The 19,039-nt window shown below is 53.4% G+C and overlaps 1 protein-coding gene and 1 long non-coding RNA gene across 8 annotated transcripts in view; one reads left to right on the top strand and one right to left on the bottom strand.

Moving 5' to 3' along the window:
• Positions 1 to 19,039, bottom strand: part of DAB2IP (DAB2 interacting protein) — a 186,593-nt gene that overhangs the window by 88,651 nt on the left and 78,903 nt on the right. For 6 of the 7 annotated variants that reach the window (XM_063714027.1, XM_054521078.2, XM_054521080.2 and 3 more), the window contains exon 2: positions 17,667 to 17,770. In XM_063714027.1, coding sequence (XP_063570097.1) covers positions 17,667 to 17,702 — 36 coding nt within the window. In that variant the 5' untranslated portion in view covers positions 17,703 to 17,770. Of the gene's footprint in view, positions 1 to 17,530; positions 17,645 to 17,666; positions 17,771 to 19,039 lie in introns of those variants that run through there. The other variant, XM_054521075.2, reaches the window with a different exon arrangement.
• LOC129048083 (uncharacterized) lies at positions 3,644 to 10,975 on the top strand. Its single transcript, XR_008510123.2, has 3 exons — positions 3,644 to 4,646; positions 4,919 to 5,074; positions 10,712 to 10,975. It is a non-coding gene; the product is annotated as an uncharacterized LOC129048083 (long non-coding RNA).

Here is a 19,039-nt window from a genome sequence, read left to right as displayed (position 1 = left end):
CAGAAACTCTTATTCTAGACCCAAGACAACCTTTAATTGAGGGGCAGTGGGCAAATCATTCAGTCAAACAGGGTTCTTGATACCCACTTTCTGGGACCACAGTGGATCCCACCGACAGCCCAGTGGCTAAGAACCAAGTCAAACCCAGCTCCACAGACCCCTCACTGCAAGAGAATACAGTTAAGGCCCCTTGCCTCTCTGTGAAATGGGTGGGGGGCTGCAGTGAGGATTAAATTGGCAGATAAAAGCAGATAAAGCTGCCAGACACGGTGGCTCACGCCTGTAATCCCAGCACTTTGGGAGGCTGAGGCAGGTGGATCACCTGAGGTCAGGAGTTCAAGACCAGCCTGGCCAAGATGGCAAAACCCCGTCCCTACTAAAAACACAAAAGCTAGCCGGGCGTGGTGGCACGAGCCTGTAATCCCAGCTACTCGGGAGGCTGAGGCAGGAGAATCGCATGAATCCAGGAGGCGGAGGTTGCAGTGAGCCAAGAGCCAAGTTTGGCCACTGCACTTCAGCCTGGGCAACAAAACAAGATTCCATCTCAAAAAAAAAAAAAAACAAAAAACAAAAACAAAAACGAAAAACTGATAAAGCTCTAGGCTCAGAGTGTAGCAGATAGTAAGTGCTCAACAAAAGCCATGTGGAATTCCCATATACATGTACAGGACTGTTAAAAACACTCCGTTTGTAGTGACATGTGTCGGGCCTAGCTCATCTGCAAGAATTATAGGTGGTCCCCATAATCACTCCCTTGCCTACGGACAGACTCTGACCCCCTAGCCACACCCCCTATGGCCTGGCTGTATCCCACTTCTCCTGCAGATGGCACTAGACCACAGGACCCCACCCTTGCTGACCATTCCCTCTGGGCGGCTCTAGCCCCCTCACATCACTTGGCCTCAAATCTTCATTCAGACAAGCTGTAGGCCAATTACTGGACCTCTCTGAGCCTCAGTGTCCCTATGTGTAAAATAAACTGATGATGATACCTACTTTATGGGACCCTGGGAAGGATGAAATGAGGTACAATGTCGCCAGAAAGACAGTAACTATTAAGCAATTACACACCGTAGTAGGTTTATTGCAACCAATACTGATGTTGGCTGAGCACCACCACCTCTTTTTGCCCCAATGGATAAATGACCACCAAGGGTGGGAGTCAGTCTGGGCTCTCCGAGGAGGCTGTGGGCCGCCCGGCAGGGGGACAGGGACATGAATGAACATGCTTGCAAAATGATTCTGGAGCCACAGAATGTCATCCAGTTTGGTAGTTTTGAACTCTTTTAAACAAGCACTTTTTTTTTCCCTAAAGCAACCTCACAGAGACTCCCGATGTCCAAAGTGCACGGGGCAGGCAGGGCTGCTCAGGTGGAGGCCTCAGCTTTCATTCACTGGAGCAAGGACTGATGTCTAAAGCTCAGCAAGCAGCCTACACAGTCTGCGGGGACCCGCGGCTCCCTCCCCAGATGGAGCACTCTGCCTCTATTAAAGCAGCCCATGTCCCCATCTACTTGTCAGGCAGCTGTGCCACGGCGCTGAGGTCAACCAAGGCCCCAGGGCTTTTGCACAAGGCTGCTGCCTGGTGCCACCTCCCCAGCTCATTCCCTGACGGCTGGGCATGGATAGATGTGTAGCCCCCGCCCCTCTGTGGATGGCCCACTGCCCATCTGGACACCCTTCCTATGCCAGCTGATCCCCTAGGCCCTAGGCTTCCATCATATCACTGACCAAAGCACAGGGCAGTTTGAGTGGGGGTCAGAGGCCTGGGGGGTCTCTGGCTGGAAGGACCCGAGTTCTTAAGCAGCTCTACTACCCCAGTTCCTGCCACTACACCACCATCCTGACATCTGGCCCACAACCCTTCTCCTTCTCCAGAAGGTCCTGAACGACTTTCTCAAAGGCCTTTCAGAATTCAAGACACGTGATTTCTTCATTCACTCATTTCAATGAATTCCACGTGATGATGATGATATATTACCAGCAATCAAGCTTCTCTTCTGACGAATCACCCCCACCCTAGGAGAGGATGCCTAGGAGTGCCCAATGCCTGTTATCAGGAATCCTTGGGAGGATAAGAGCTTCAGAATTCAGGATGTTTTGGATTTCCGGGTGGGGCAATGCAGGCTCAGAGAAGTTAAGTCATCTGCTGAAAGTGGCAGAGCTGGGACTGTAACCAAGAGAGTTCTGGCCCCTGGGATGGGCAGCGTGGGGACTCCCCCATATAGGGAAACAGAATGGACAGCTCTGATCATCCTCCCCACACTCAGCCCCAGGCACTGTACTAGGCCTCAGGGACCAAAGCCAAGGCGGGAGGGAAGAAAGGGAGGCCCGCTCACTCCCTGAGTGCAGAGCTGTCCCACAGGGGCTCCCAGTGAAGACCTGGAGGCTTCCCACCCCCAGGGAGGGGAACCTTGCCCAGTGCTGTCCTTGTCTGTGCCTCACTCCCAGCCGAGGAGGCAGCCCCTAGGGAACCAGGGATCTGCATTTCAGCACTGCCACCTGGACACCCAGGAGCCCCACGTCACCAATGGTCTCAAAGGCACTGTTTCTCACCTAAATACGAAGCACTGAGCAACATACCTAGCACATAGTAGGTGCTCAATCAAAGGTGGGTTCCTACCCCCAAGCTCAGCATCAATTTGTCCTCGCATTCTTCCTCCAGGCCTGTCTTCATCACCCTCACCCCTTTCAACAGACTGACCTGGGCTGCTACAGATGGGCATGTGGGCCTGGCAGAACTTTGTCGCCCGTTAAGCCCTCAGCTGCCCACTAGGGAACCCCAAGACAGTACTCAGGATGGAGGCAGAACCCTGTGGGCCCTCCCTCTGCCCGGGCCCGGCTCCTCCCATGGCAGTTTCTAAGGCCCATCCCCAAAGAGACAGCCTTGGAGAAGGGAGACTGTTTTGACAGGCATGTCTCTCAATATCTTTCTGGGGCTTTGCCCGAATGCCAAACGCACATCTAAATAAACAGGAAAGGGAGGAGAAGATCCCATCCAGATCCTGCCACCTCTCTCAGCTCCAGGAGGGGAGAAATGCTGGGCACACGAGCTGGTAGGCCGACCTGACACCGCAGCAGGCTAGTGGGGGCACTATAAGGGCTGGGGGTGGTGGGGGTCCTGCTTCCAGAGTCACAGGGTGAGATTCAGGAGGGCCCACAGAGGGCAGCCAGGCCAGTGACACTGAGGAGACATCTGAGGCCCAGAGGGCAGTGGGACCTGCCCAGCGTCGCCAGGCGGAGCCATTAGAACCTGGGTCCCCTGCTCCTTGCCCAGTGCTCTTTGCATCTTCAGCATCCACGCTTCCAGAACCTCCCAGTCTGCCCACACTTCCTCTTTTTGGGCCACAGTCTTCCCATCTACAACACGAGGGACTGGACTGGGTGATCACCAAGCTCCTTTCCAGCGCTGATATTTGATGCTTCTACAAAGTCAGAGCAGCTGCCAGGGCCAGGCTGCCTGGGCCGCCCCAGGCTAGGCACTAATGGCATCAGGGAATTCTCTGGCTTTGCCCAAATCCTTCAGATGCACCATTCCTCCTGCCCTCCCCTTCCCTGTTCCCCGGTCTCTACCCTCAGCAGGCTGCCCAGCCTCTCTGTCTTCCTCCCCTCAAGGGTATGCACCATCAAAGAGAGTCCCAGCTGGAGAATGACTCACTAATGGTGGAATGTCAGACACTGTGACAGGCGAAAGAGGGGAGGCATCTTAAGCTGGGATTAAGTTGGTGCCTTCCTAGTGGCCACCTACTCACAGGCCACCCTATGTCCAAAGAATCCTCTACAATCTCATACCAGTGAGATCGCCACATATTCCGCCTGGAGAAGGTAGCCAGACTACTTAAGTCATACAAAGAAAACCAATTCATAGGCCTTGAGAGCCTTCGGGGAAGCCCCAGGAAGAGGCTGGACTCTGACACTCTAGGGTCACTGTTGTGTTAAAATACTGCCTGGAAAAACACACTTAAACATGTTCTCATAGAGAAATATACAGGGCCAGAAACATACACAAGTTCAAGGACAGGCATGCATACAAATGCACACAGGAAAGGCATCCCACAAAGAAATGTATGTGTAAGCATACAAGTACCCCAGTACCACCACACATACAGACACACACAAACACGTACACATTGATCAGCACACACGAATACACACATACACAGCCATGAAACATACAAGCTAACATACAAATACACTGAAACAAGCCCATAAATATACACATGTACTCAGCTATCATTAGGCACCCGCAGAATTGTGCAGACACACAAGCTAAACACACTGGCCCACATGTGCTCACATTCACAACCAGGACAGGAAGGGCAAGCGGCCCAGGAATCTCCAGAGTTGGGGGCCCAGATCTCAGGACCAAGGCAAGAAAACAGCTCTTAACGGCTTCCAAGATAACCCCCTCTGCTTTTCTCGCAGGGCTTCACTTTGTGGCAGTCTTTGAGGACAACAACTTGTTTGCTCCTCTCACACTTGTTTTTACAGCTCCCGGAACCTGTGGCTTTTGGAGTTCTGTTCCCTGGCAAGAGCTGAAGGTCCCTGCCCTAAACATTTCTCCTGCCCATCAGCTCACCTGAAATTCCACTGTTTGACACACCTCTTTAGGTCCTAAGACGAATTCAATCTCTAGGAATCCCCAGGTAAAATGTAAATAATTTTCATCCTTCCTCCGGAAGAGGGTGAGAGCAGGGGATTCCACCACTTAATGGCTATGGGGACTTGGGCTCATGACTTAACCTTCTATGCCTGTGTCCTCTTCTGTAAAATGGGGACAAGGTAGTTGTGAAGATCCATGAGATCACGCATGGAAGAAACTTAGCCCATTTCCCTGCATACAATAAATACAAACTGCTATCATTGCGGTCATGATCACTTTCATTGTCATAGTTTTTTGTTTTTTGTTTTTTTTGAGATGGAGTCTCTCACTGTCGTCAGGCTGGAGTGCAGTGGCGCGATCTCGGCTCACTGCTGTCACTTCCTTTGACCACCAGAGACCAGCCCAGCCGTTAGCCAGAAGGGCCTGGGCTGTTCCTCCTGCCTGGGAAGGAAGACTCTCCACACCCTTCAGGTACCTCCTCAGTTTTTCTCTTAGAGGCCTCCCCTGATGTCCCCACACTAGGCCAGGTCTCCCTGTAGACTTACCACAGTTGTAATTATAAGTGTGTTTGTTTAGTGCCTCCCCCACCCCATACTGGATGTAAAGCCTTCAGAGTAGGGGCCATGGCAACCTGGGTCTCCAGTGCTGGACGCCTGGCAGGTATTCTCTCAATATTTCTTGAATGAATTCACAAATACTTAATGACATAAAAGGAAAAAGAGAAAGCGCTCTGTGGGGCTTTTTAAAAGGATTTCACTTGGGAGCAATCTGGGCAGACTTGCTGGAGGAGGCAGCTTTTGACAGCATTATAGAAACACTGAAGGTGGGACAGCAGGTGGGCTTGCTGAGATTGGCTGGGGCAGGATAGCCACATACAGGCATTCCAGGCAGACTCACAGCATAAGCAGAGGTGTAGAGGTAGGACAGCGGGGAGTCTGGCTGCCCTGGGAGGCCCCTGGAGTTATCACAGGTCCCTCCAGCCTCCAAGTTACACACTACCACCTAAGCCTGGGCTTGTAATCCCTTCCCCAGGGCAGAGGACATCCAAGTAAAGGGGAACCCTAAGGAACACTGAGAGTCTAATGGAGGAAAAAGAGGGGAGCCCAGATTTGAAGAGGGTAAAGGTGAAGCTGGGAGGGGAGCTGAGGACGTCGGCAGGGCCCTCCTGGTATCTGCCAGTGCCCAGGATTGGGCGGGCATCAGCGAACAGAAAGCAGTTATGCATTCCCAAGGTCTCGGGCTTGGGATGTGACAATCCAGAGCAGCCAGGGAGTGACTCATTGTCCCATAAATCCCCCAGCTGACACTTGCCTTAGCATAATAAGCCTGTCCCAGAGGTCTGGATGGCTACAAACACCTCATCAGCTCTTTAAGCTCTCAGCCAGCCCTGGCCAAGGGGTGGGGAGTTGGATACCCAGGGCCTCGTGGCTGCAAGAAAGCCGATTCCACCAGGAGATTACACCCCTGCAGCAGGGTCTATGCTATCTCCGCCTGCCTGCACGTCCTATCACTGAGGTCCCAGCCAGTCCTCCCGGGGCCACTTGCTGACTTTAGTGCTCATTCCCCAGCAAAACTCCCCTATCCTGTGCTCTGTGCACCGCATAAGTGGCAAGAAAACCACATTTGGAGTCTACAAGTCTGGGGTCAAAACCCAGCTCTGCTATTAATACTAATGAGGGCTCTTCCAACACGCTGCTGAGAATTAGTCAGATGTATTTAGTAAGCCCTGTCTAAGCTTCAGGCACTGTATTAGAGCTTCCCATGACTTCTCTTTAATTCTCACAACCCAGTGTGCAGATGGGAGAACAGAAGTTCAGAAAGGGCAACTAATTTGCACAGCACCACACGGCCAGGAAGCAGCAGAGCTGGGTTCAACACAACAGACGGGCTGCTCCAGAGCTAAAGCTCTCATGTAATTCCATTACCAGACTGAGGCGCTGAGCCAGCACCTAAGCTGCTCTGTGACTCAGTTTCCCTGCTGTACAACGCGGGGATTAGTCTAGCTGATCTCTAAATTCTTTCCAGCTTTGTTGTGCCTCCCTGGTGACCCATTTGCAGGTGACAACACATGGGGGGGAATCTCCTGGGGACAAAGGGGCACTAACGGTGGGACTTTCAGGTTTGCGCTGGGCCACAGGGAGCTTCTGTTGGGTAGGATTCCCCTGCACTTCCAGGCACCCAGCTGGTCCGGGTGGCCCCAGGGCAGCAAGGCAGGAAAGAGGTGCTATCTTGTTTCTCTCCCTGGACCAAGACCCACCAAGGAAACAACAGGACCCCAGGGAGCTCCAGGCCTAAGGACCAGTAAACACTAGTGGGAGGGAGGGGTGGGGGAAACTCCATAAATCCACCCGAGTAAGCAGTGCTTCTAAAAGCCCTTTTCACTACAGAATACAAAATGCACCATTTTGGGAGAGGATTTTATAGGCTATTTCTCCTCCTGGGTGATTTACCATCTGTGGGCCAAGGTTCACCTGGGAGTCCTGGCCTCAGAAGGCCCATGGGTATGGGGTGGAGTCAAGGTCAGTTTCTTTTTTTTTTAAGTCAGATTCTTTTTTTTTTTTTTTTTTTTTTTTTAAGACGAAATTTCACTCTGCCACCCAGGCTGGAATGTAGTGGCGCGATCTCAGCTCGCTGCAACCTCCACCTCCCGGGTTCAAGCTATTCTTCTGCCTCAGCCTCCATAGTAGCTGGGGTTACAGGCATGCGCCACCATGCCCGGCTAATTTTTTGTGTTTTTAATAGAGACGGGGTTTCACCATGTTGACCATGCTGGTCTAGAACTCCTGACCTCAGGTGATCCACCCACCTTGACCTCCCAAAGTGCTGGGATTACAGGCATGAGCCACCACGCCCGGCACTTTTCAAGGCAAGGGCTGGTGTCCTTGCTGGCCTCTGGTGGGCTGGGTCACTTATCTTGACCTGTCCTCCCAAGGCAGGGGGCCACTCTGGCCTCAGACACACAGTGTGGGGGCTGGCAGAAGTGTGGGGGCTGGCAGAAGTGGAGAGGTCACGGCTCAGCCTCTTCCCTGCTCACCCTGCACTTACTCCATTTAATTCATTTACTCCCTGTATCTCTCTGTCTCGTGCACCTTCATTCCACAAGCCCCTCACGAGCCTGCCATGGGTGAGTCCTTGCCCCAGTGCAGGGAGTTCAGACAAATCAGAAACAGTCCCTGTCCTTGAGAAGGTGACCACCGTCTGGTGGGAGAGACAGAAGTGATGGATCATGAAGTCACAGAGTCCGTGAGGGAGCGTGTACAGGTGGGATGTTCTGCAACCTGGACAGAGCCCTGGATGGCACTAGTGAGCTCTGGAGACAGAGAGATGGGGAGGAATTGTGGGTAGAAGGATCCGCCCACACAAAGGCATGGAAGCTGGGACAGCCTGGGGGGCTTGAATGCCAGGCTGGGGAGCTGGATCCCCCACCCTGCTGGGAGCCATCTAAGGTGCTGGAGCAGGGGAGTAACAAGCTCAGCTCATTTTAGACGTTCTTTAAGCAATTCCACAGGAGAAGTTACTCATCCCGATGCAGAGCCTTGTGTTAGAAACAGATGTCACTGCTGCCACCTCCACAGAGGGCCTCCTGGCTTTGGAAACAACAATAGCCGCTTGACAACTCAGATATAATTATGTCTGTAATCCCACCAAAATGCCACTTGATCGTTTCATTTTCGTAGCATGAGGAGGTGGGAAAATGAAGGCGTCTGAGCCTTGCCCCTGACATGCAGGCTCCCCCCCCTCCCAGGAAAGGGGAGGACCTGCAGGGCCACACGGCAGGATGGCAAGAGGAAAGCAGTTCTCTCCTATCCCAGGGGTGTCTGACCCCTAGGGCCAGGCCTGCTCAAAGCAGGGGCAGGACAAGATAAGGCAGAGAGATGGGGAGACCTGGGTCCAAATTCCAGCTCTGTCCCTGCAAGCTGTGTGGCCCAGGACAATGCACCTCCCCTCTCTGGGCCTCAACATCCTTGTCCGTAAGATGGAGAGAAAAACAGCACTGACTAGCAAAGACTGGGCTGCATGCTATGGTCCAGGCGCTGTGAGAACTTCAAGATCCAGGCCCGTGAGCGGAGCCATCCTCAGCTATCTCTTCACTCCCCATCTGCCTTGATTTTGTCACCTTCTAAGAGTGAGATTTGTGTTATCTGAGCCTCGAGTTGTAAGGATTAAATGAGACAATACTTAGAAAGTGCTCAGCACAGGGCCTGACCCAGAGTACCATGCAGAACAGGATTCAAAATCCCCCATCGTACAGACAGCAGAGGTGGTAGAGCTGGGATTCGAACCCAGGCCAGTGGGACTTGGAGTGCAAGCTCTGACCACCACCCTGCCTCTGCCACAATGCCCGCCTTACCCCCTCTCAAAGCAGTGGTAGGTGGAACAGGTGCCTATAACCCATCAAAGGGTGGCAGTGACTGAGTGTCTGTTGGCCCCAGCCTGGTGACCACAGTGCAGCAGCCCTGCCTGACAGATCACATGCTGATCCACCTCACCCTGTGCCCTTCCTCTTGGTGGACAGCTGTCTCAGCCCCAGACCTTGTTCCATCCAGTGTCCCTGACCAGGGTCCCCTTTCAGAACCCCTGGCTTTCTGGTCAACCCAGGCCCAGCTGGCACAGCCAGTCATGCCAGGCCCAGCCATTGACAGGTGCTCCCGCATCTGAGCTGCTCCCAGCCCCCAGCAGTGCGCTCTACACCTTGTTTAGCCGGCTAACACCTTGGTGGGCCAGCTCCCTGTGGCCCTGGACACACAAATCCCTGGGACTTCAACACTCACTGGGAGGAGCCACCCAGAAGTCTACTTGCTACCCTCTGCTGCCCCCAACTGGCGGGAAACCACCCTGTGCAGACACCTCCATCGCCATCTGAACTCACCACCTGAGAACTTGGTCTCTGGTCCCCTAAGAACCCCTCCAGCCCCTCTCCACCTTCTACTGCCAGGGCTGAGCCCTAGAAGTTCATTCAGGGGTGATGTTGCTTTGGGGCCGTGACGGAAGGGAATGGAAGGGGGAGGGGTCTGCCCAGTTACCTGGGGCTCTGGAGGAAATGTGGGGTGGAGGTGCACCCGTCACACAAGCAAAGGGAACAGGTGTGGGGAATGCTGCCTTGTGCCAGGCACTGAGTCCTCACAGCCACCCTGTGGGGAGGGGTTCCTGCCCATTTACAGACAGGGAAAGAGAGTGGGGCAACTTGCCTGAGCCATCCGACAGAAGGGAGCAGTGGCCAAGATTCTAATCCTGCTCCATCCCTGGGTTGGGGGGACTATCCCTGGGAGAGGCCAGCAGTGTATCCCAAGACCCTGAGTGGGTGTGAGGAGAGGAAGAAAGGCCCCCACAGAGCATTCCACCTGTCAGTTACTGACCTTGGCAGGGATTGGGGTGGTGGCCTTTACACCTTCATGGGAACCAGTTCATCTGATTCCATGCTGCCCAACAGGCTTAAGTGCAGTGCTGGGGAAATGGAATTTACAGGGATGGCCTTCTGATGTATTTGGAAGACCCCAGGGCAGGAAGAGGAGGGGGTACTGAGGCTGGCTTGTTCCCTTCACTTCCATCCTCCCCACTCACACTGCCCAAGCCAGCAGCCACTTGCCAGGATGAGGCAGGAGATTCCAGGGATCCTTGAAGTGGGCTCTTCCCCCTACCCCTGCCCAAGGGCATTCTGAGCACAGATGTTGGGGGGGTTGGAACAGGCTCCTGAGAACCTGCTTGAGGAGAGCAATTTGCTTGTCCCCCCAACCCCATGCTGGATCCCCACCCAGTCTTGGTCTCTGCCCACTGAAGGAGCTCCAGACTCTCCTAGCCTGGTCAAGGTATGCTGCACTCCATGTCTCCTCTGGCCTATTCTGGCCCACCTCACCTCCCTTGCTGAGGACCTCATACTCCTGTTAATACGGCCTTAGATCCCATCTGCTCTGTTCACTGCCATGGATCTCTTATCGTTTCCATTCCAGCCACTTCCTCACATTTCAGCCCCCAAACTGCTCTCAGTTCCTGCTGTCATTTGCTCATGCTGTTTCCCATGTCCTGGCCTTTGCCTGGAATGTCCTTTCCCCTTCACCTGCCCAGAAATTACTTCACCAAGCCCCGGCTGGCCCTTCTGTATTTCTGCAGGTAGCAACTACGTTTTCATCCTCTTTGTAAACTCAATGACCGGCATAGGCTCTGACACATAGTTGGTGGTGATAGCAAATTTATTGAAAGAAAGAATAAAGAAAGGCAAAAGGAGAGAAGAAAGTAAGTTCGTTCACACTGCAGCAAGACTTGCAAACCAGACCTGGGCTCCCGCCCCTGCCACCCACCAGCTGGAGACCTGCTGAGGCCAGGCCTCTCTCCTCCCTGAGCCTGGGTTCCTCAACTATAAAATGGAGCTAATGAAACCACCTTCCTGTGTATTAATGGGGTGGGGTGACAGCCTCCCAACCCTACCAATACTGCAGCAGTCCCACCTCTGTCCCAGGCCTCAGACTAGCCTGGTCTTGGATTCAGGAGGCTCCAAGACCCCCTGTCCCCAGACTCCTGCCCCAAAGACCATCCTTGCCCCACCCTGGCCACCCTGGACAACTCCTGAGTCCCACCTTCCAACACTCCCTCTGCAGAAAAGGGGGACGCCGCCCGCGGAAGGCAGACACAGACCAAAATGACAGTAATGTTCCTTTTGGGTTTGAATAGTTTAATACCAGTCAGGCTCCGTGAAGGGCAGGGATGGAGGGAGTGAGGGTGGAGGGGGCGGAGGGGGCAGGGTTTGCTCTCCTACCACCCCGCCCATCTGCTGAATACATGCCAGATGCTGGGTCAGGAGACTGACTCACAGAGCGGAACTAAGCAAATTCCTCATACTTCAAGGAGAAAACTGGGGTGCCCATGGTGGGACCCCACCCAGGGGTCCAGCACTACTGCCCTGTTACAGCCAGGACCGTGTGGCTGACATCCCTCCGCTGGTTGATGGACCACAAACATAAATATGTCCCAAGTGAACGACCATCTGAGATGGACCCACAGCAGCCTGGGCCAGTGGAGGGAGCCCCAGCAAGTATCCTGGGCAAGCTGCTCCTCTCCAGGCCTCAGTTTCCCCATATACCCTGGGACAGATCTGGCTTGTCTGATCTGTGAGCCTGGCTGGCTTTTCTGTTCCCCACCCCAACAGCCACCTGGAGCCTCTGTAGCTTGGAAGGGGCACAAATGTGGGGCAGCGAGGACGACTCTGCAGGGAGCAGAGAATGACCCCTCCTGGACCTCAGGCAGTTCCCCCTTCAGGCAGCCGCCAGCCCAAACTTCGGGTCCCTCTACAGCTGTGTCCAGGAGGGAGCAGTGTGCAGTGTGCAGATGAGCGGGAGGGAGCTATCGGGGGGCTCCAAGGGCAGTTGGACCAAAGAACACCCATTCCTCCCAGGAAATGTGATGGGGGCTGGGAGAAGGGCTCACCTCAGACGGGGTGGCTGATGTCCAGGTGCTGGGAGGAGAGGACAGGAAGGAGTAAGGGGTGAGGACCACTGGATGTGGGGGAGAGGGACAGAGACCTGGGCTCAACTCCAGGCCCTACCCTAGACATGCTGTGTGACCTCAGGAAAGCACCCTCCCTTCTATGATTCTCAGTCCCTCCTCTGTATAGGGAAGGGTTGAACCAGTTAATTTCCAACAGCCTTTCCATGGTGACATGGACGGGAGGGTCACCCACTAGCTTGCATGTTTGTGTTCACATGCCTGTTTCTTGTGTTTGTGTGACAGAAAGACAGCTGAAACATGGGGAGGGTGTGGGGAGGCTACAGGAGTGAGAAGGGGGGTGAGCAGCTGGGAAACCTGAGGTCCACAGCCCAGAGGTCTACTGCTAGCTCCACTCACAGCCATCATCCACTGTGGTTCTTGTATCCTGCAGGAGAAAGTCCAAAGGCTTTAGCTCACCCACCAAGGTCTCTCACTCTTCTCTCCAGGCCCTGAACCCATCCGGCACTCCAATCACACAGGGCCATCAGTTTGTTTCTATTCACTTCACTAACTGAAATACTCTTCTCCCCTGGTTCCTGACGAACTCCTATACACCCCTCAAAGCCCAGCCCCAAAAGTCCCTCCTCTAAGAATTCTTCCCTGTCCTTCCTGGCCAGAGATAACTGTTCCTTGTTCTGTCACAGCATCCTATGCAGGGTGTGCACAACCAAGCACCCAATAAAAGTGAGTTGTTGAAAGAAACCGAAGACCTGCTCCTAGAAGCACCCACAATCAACCCAATGTTGAGTTTATCTGCAGTTTCTGCCAGCCCCCTGGGCCTTCCCCTTCCTGACACTTCTCCTTCTCCATCTTGCAAAAAATAGCCCTGAGACCTAATTTCAGCTAAACCTTCAAACACGACTCTCCACTTTCAACTTCCCGAGGAGGAATCAATTGGCTGTCAAGTTTCCCAGAGCCTCTGCCACCTCCCACACCCCGGGCCTGCCAGCCATCCTCAAGGTTGATGGGAGGGGGTGGGGGCAGAGGAAGGAGGGAGGGAGGAAGGACCCAGCCCCTCAATAGGGAAGGTTGGGACTGGGGAAGGGGGCAGGCTGAGGAGCTCGTGGGGAGACCAGGAAGAGTCATCAGCTCTTTGCCTCCCAAATCAAACCACGGCTCCTCTGCCATGGAGTGGCAGGAGAGACAGAACAGCACACTGTTGCTGCTAAGGGGCCCAGGGCCTGGGGAAGCTGGGTGGGCACATGCAAAGCTACCAGACCCGGCCTGACCATTTGTCTATGCAGATCCAGGGCCCCAGCTTGCTGCCTGCCACCCTTTCCTCCTTCCCTTCCAGGAGACACTACTGGCACAGAGCAGACAGACCTGGGTTTGAATCTCAGGAGCCTGAGAGCTGATGGCCACAGATGCACAGGAAGCCTCTCTGGTCATCTACTCCCAGGCCCCTTCCCCCATCCTCATTCAGGGCCCCCTATAACTTGCAGGGCACATGCCAGCCTCGTAGCACTGTGTGGTCCTGGAGAGCCACTCCCCTACCCCCCAACTCTCCCTATAGGAGGGAGAGAGTTGTCCCAGATGGGCAGAAAAGTTCCATTCCTGGCCAAGCCACAAAGCTGGTATGAGGCTGTGCAGGGCCTGAAACCCGGGTCGGGGAACTCTCTAGAGCCCATTCTCTTAGCTACTGCACCAGAACATTTAAGCACCTATTTATGCCCAAACTGTACGCTGCCTTACAAAGTCCATCCCCCACATTTCACAAAAGGGGAAACTGAGGCTCTCTCAGGGTCATATAGTCTACAAGAGGCAGGGGCGGAACTAGCACTGAGCCGTCAACGCCCTGCAGAGTGGCTGCAGGTGTTCGGCTGACTCACAAAATGAGGAGGGGTGGCATGTGAGGGTGTAAACAACCCAGGCTCCTGAACCGCTGTCAGCTGGGTGGTGACCTCTGACAAGCCCTTCCCAGGCCTCAGTTTCCATGGAGAAGGTGGACAGGCTGAGCCTTGTAGACCTTACACCCTGACTCATTGATTCTCCCTAAGGAGCACCCCTGTAGGAGATGCTGACAGCCCGCCATCTGGGTTTGAAATGGCAGTGAAGGTGGCAGTTATTCCAGTACATCCTGTGGCGTCTCCTCTGCCTCCCCGAGGCAAAACCATGTTTCCCGGGTTCCCTCGAGGGTCTACACAGAGCAAAAGTCAGCTGAGCACGTGAGGACATAGCTTTTGGGAGCCTGTAAGTGAGCAAGTGTGTGCTATGGGCTAGGGGAGGGAGGCGGGTGCTTCTGGCCCTGCACAGGGTCTGTGTGAGGGACTGTCCCCAAGGCCCAGGCCAGGCTCACCTCTGACCTTCCCCCAAACACCTTGTCCTCTGCCTATACTCCAACCCTCCTAGATCTTTACTGGTGTTTTACAGCCAAAAATGGAAACCCGATTTGGATGTTAATGATGGATTTCATCCATGAAGCCCCTACCACGGGTCAGACTTGGGCGACCACATTCACCAAGTCCACAGTCCAAGCAAAGTCTGTCATTCCACATGTTACTGTCAAGAACACGAGGCTCGGAGAGGCTCAGTGGCTACTGAGATCATATGGGTCATGGAAGAGCTGAGATTTGAACCCAGATCCCCACCTCTGAGTTCTCCAGTCCCCCCAGCTCCCAGCGCCCAGCCCAGAAGAGAATCTCAAATCATATCCCTTAAGGACCAAGGTGCCCAGGAAAGGACACAAAAAGTAGATGTCCAGCAGTCCTGACTCAGGAGCTGAGTGACACCAGCTAAAGAATTTCACCTCTGAACCTCAGTTTCCTCACCTGTGAAATGGGCACACTAATAGTGCCTCCCCTAGAGGGTTGCCATGAGAAGTGGGCAGAACGACCACCTTGAACATGCTCTCCATCCTGCAGACCCTAACTGGGCTGGTGGGACTGTGAGTTGAGTCCCAGGCAGCTCGAGGTTCCCAAGGCTGGCTCTGACTGAAGGTGGTTTCTACCCTGGCAGACAGAATGAAGACACCACTACAGGGAAAACACCAATCCTAGCTGTCACTTAAAGAGCTGCAAATTATAAAAACTTTAAGGTGTGATAATACCCCTATTAGAGCAACTCAGGAAGGGGAAATAGCCGGAAAAGCGATGCTGATGGGGTTCTGGGAGGGTGTGGGGCAATGGATCCGCCTCCTAGCCTGAAGATGGGTGTGCTTCATGCCCTGGAGTCAGAGAGACCTGGGCTCGAATCTTGGTTCCGCCACTTAGTAGCAGTTGGAGCTTGGGCAGCAAGTGACTTTACCTCTCGGAACCTGTTTCCTCACCTGGGAAATGGGGTAACCAATGTTTCAGCTGTAAGCGTGTCTCCTGGATGAAGACAGATCAGGTAGGCTGGGCGTGGTGACTCACGCCTGTAATTCCAGCACTTTGGGAGGCCGAGGTGGTAGGATCACCTGAGGTCAGGAGTTCGAGACTAGCCTGGCCAACATGGCGAAACCCCGTCTCTACTAAAAATACAAAAAATAGCTGGGGGTGGTGGCAGGCTCCTGTAATCCCAGCTACTCGGGGGGCTGAGGTGGGGGAACTGTTTGAACCCGGGAGGCAGAGGTTGCAGTGAGCCAAGATCACACCACTGCACTCCAGCCTGGGCGACAAAGCAAGATTCTGTCTCAAAAAAAAAAAAAAAAGAGAGATCAGGGATGTAGGACAGTGAGCCCAGTGCCTGGCACACAGTAGGCACTTCATCAATGGAGGTGGCTGCTATTACTAATTATTATTAGTCATCGTTCTCTAGGGCCCCCCTGAAAGTCCACCCTGCCTGCTGTGGTCCCAGGGATCCAGAGAGATCAGAATTTGGTCTTGGCTCCAGCTGATGGGAGTAGGGGTCACCCTGGCCCCAGCCTCCAGGCGCTCCCTGCAGGCTGAAGACCAGCTTCCTGAGACCCCCTGGCCAAACTCAGGGCCGTGACCCTGAATCCTCTCAGTGCAGGCTTCCTCCTCATTGCCCATAGGCTCAACCCCCAGCTGGGGACTCAGAATCACCTCCCGGGGGAAGCTTGTTAAAATGCAGATTTCCAGGCCCTGCCCTGGCCCAGTGGACTGAAATCTTAAAGAAGGACAATAAGCTGGTTTTTAAGGCATTTTTATAACATATCAACAGTAGGGAGAATCAGTGGCCCGGGGGAAAGCACCATCCCTTTGGCCTGGTACTGGAGGTTCCACGTGACCTTGACTCGGCCAGGCCTCCCAGCCTCACCTCCTACCCTGTCCTCTAGATCCCCTTAACCCCAGCTCCACCAAGCATTTCTGCGTGCCACAAACACATCAGCCCCTGACCTTATGAGCTCACATTCTCATGCTGACACTAAGTGTTAGGAAACAGAAGAGCAGGCTACTGTGATGGGGAAAACCAAGAGAGCTTCCTTGAGGTGGTGTGGTCAGGAGCTGATATCTGAACTGATGCCCAAGGGATGAGGAGCCAGCCCTATGGCAAGCAGAGGAAATTTCTAGGGTGCCTCCATACCTTTGCAACTGCTGTTCTCCCTCCCTGGAAGTCCCTCTCTCTCTCTCTGTCCTTGCCTAGCCATTTTCTACGGACCCTTCAAGATGCAGCTCAAAAGCCAGCTCCCGTGGGACCCCCTCCCAACCCACTGGGAATAGCCAGTCACTTCCAGCTCCCCTGGAGCCTCTATATGATGCTATCCAGTGACAGCCAGGCCTGCAACCTCTCTGTTTCCGCCACCCAGAACCTTCTTTCCTCTGCTCGCACACAGCAGGCATGCCAGAAAAACTGATGAGTGAATGAATGGATGAACAAACCATCCAACATCTACCTGCCCTACAGACCTGAGCTCCCTGGAGAAAGGAATGTGTCTATGTCATCGCTGCGTTTCTGGTGCCTGGCACAGCCCTGGAGAGAGGTACACACAGTGATGCTCCTGAATGAGGGAGTGAAGGGACCCAGAACCCTGGTGTGTGTGTGTATGTGTGTGGGTGTGTGTGTGGGTGTGTACACGCAGAAATGCAGAAGGGCATGAACAGTAAGACGTTAAGGGTCATTGGGTTCCGTTTCCATAAAGTTGTTTAGGTTTGTAATTTTTAAAAAGTCTGTGTGCTGGTGGGGACCACTCAGTTCAATAGCTACGATATATATTCTGTGTTTTGTCGGTTCTAAGCCATCATCAATTGTAAGATATAGCATTATTTTATGTACCACCAAGAAAGATTTAAATTATGGTATGCCACGAGAGGTGTTAAAGTATATGGAAACAAAAATAGTGCATCTTTTCCAGGTTGCAGAAGCACAGTGTGTGTGCGCCCTCAAGGGTACATTTATCTAAACTAACAAGAGCCTCTTCTCTTCCCGGGCCAGCTCAGCACTGGGCCCCATAGCCTTCGGTGCTGTCTGTCCTCCACCTGCCCCCTCCCTCTCAGGATGGGACCCCCCATGTGGCCCCCAGGACCAGGGCTGAGCCACCAAGATGGGAGCAGCTGAGGGATCGGATACCTAGAGCAAGGGAGGCCGGATGCTCTCCGGGTCCATGAGGCTCCAGGAAGGGGGGCCGCGGGGTCACAGAGCAGCACCCCGGGCGAGGTGGTGATGGTGGTGGCAGTGGCGGTGGTGGTGACGCAGAGATAGTTACCGTGACCCGGAACGGCGTGGTGGCCGAGGGCTCCATGCTGGGGCTCTTCTCGGAGAGGCTGCCGGGCAGGCTGCGCCGAGAGCCCGGCCTTTCTTGAGGCGACTCTGCCAACAGAGGAGAAGAGAGAGGTTGAACAAGAACAGCCAATGCCACACAGCTAGGGCCTCCTGCCACTCCCATCCCAGCCAGGACAACAGACAAACCGGTCCCTAGAAAATGGTCCAGGCACTATGGAAAAGTCTGGCAGTTCCTCCAAAAATTAAAAATACAAGTACCACATGACCCAGCAATTCCACTCCTGGGTATAACCCAAAATAATTGAAAACAAGTACTCAAATACCTGTATGCAAATGTTCACAACAGCAAATGTTTCTGCTGATGGAAACCCAAATGTCCATCAGCAGAAGCATGGACACACACACATGGTATTGACACGCAAGGGAATACCATTCTGCTCTAAAAAGGAATGAAGTTCTGATTTAAGCTGTAACGTGGATGCACCTTGAAAACATTACGCTGAGTAACCCAAAAGGACATATTTTGTATGATCCTATTCATATGAACTATCTAGAAGAGGTCAATTCGTAGAGACAGAAAGCAGATTTGAAGTTAGCAGAGGCTGATGAGAGAGGGGAACGAGTTATTGCTTAATGGTACAGAGTTTCTGTAAAGGGTGATGAAGAGTTTTAGGAATGGATAGTGGTGATGGTTGCAGAACATTACAAATGGACTTCATGCCACTGAATTGTACACTTAAAACTAGTTAAAATGATAACTTTTATGTTTTACATATTTTATCACAATTTTTTTTAAAAGGGGGAAAAAAAAGGCCTGGCACAGTGGCTCACACCTGTAATCCCAGCACTTTGGAAGGCCGAGGCAGGAGGATCATCTGAGATCAGGAGTTCGAGACCAGCCTGGCCAACATGGTGAAACCCTGTCTCTACTAAAAATACAAAAATTAGCCAGGAGTGGTGTCGTGTGCCTGTAGTCCTAGCTACTCGGGAGGCTGAGGTGAGAGAATCACTTGAACCCGGGAGGCGAAAGTTGCAGTGACCCGAGATCGTGTCACTGTACTCTAGCCTGGGCAGCAGAGTGAGACTCTGTCTCAAAAAAAAAAAAGTGGGGGGAAGGTTCCCCAAAACCCCCACTCCTTGTAATGTAGTGGGCTCCCTGTCACTGGAGGCATACAAGCAGACAGATAACTGAGCCATCTCCTGGGATGCCACACTTGGAGAGCTTGGATGACTTCTCAAGTTTTCTGTTTGTTTTAGAGTCAGGGTCTCACTCTTTCACTCAGGCTGGAGTGCAGTCATGCAGTCATACTCACCCAGCATAGAACTCCTAGGCTCAAGCAATCCTTCTGCCTCAGC

The sequence above is a fragment of the Pongo abelii genome, chromosome 13, assembly GCF_028885655.2.
Source record: "Pongo abelii isolate AG06213 chromosome 13, NHGRI_mPonAbe1-v2.0_pri, whole genome shotgun sequence".
NCBI classification, from domain to species: domain Eukaryota; kingdom Metazoa; phylum Chordata; class Mammalia; order Primates; family Hominidae; genus Pongo; species Pongo abelii.
Note: the sequence above shows the minus strand (reverse complement) of the source record. Positions and strands in the feature narration are given on the sequence as shown.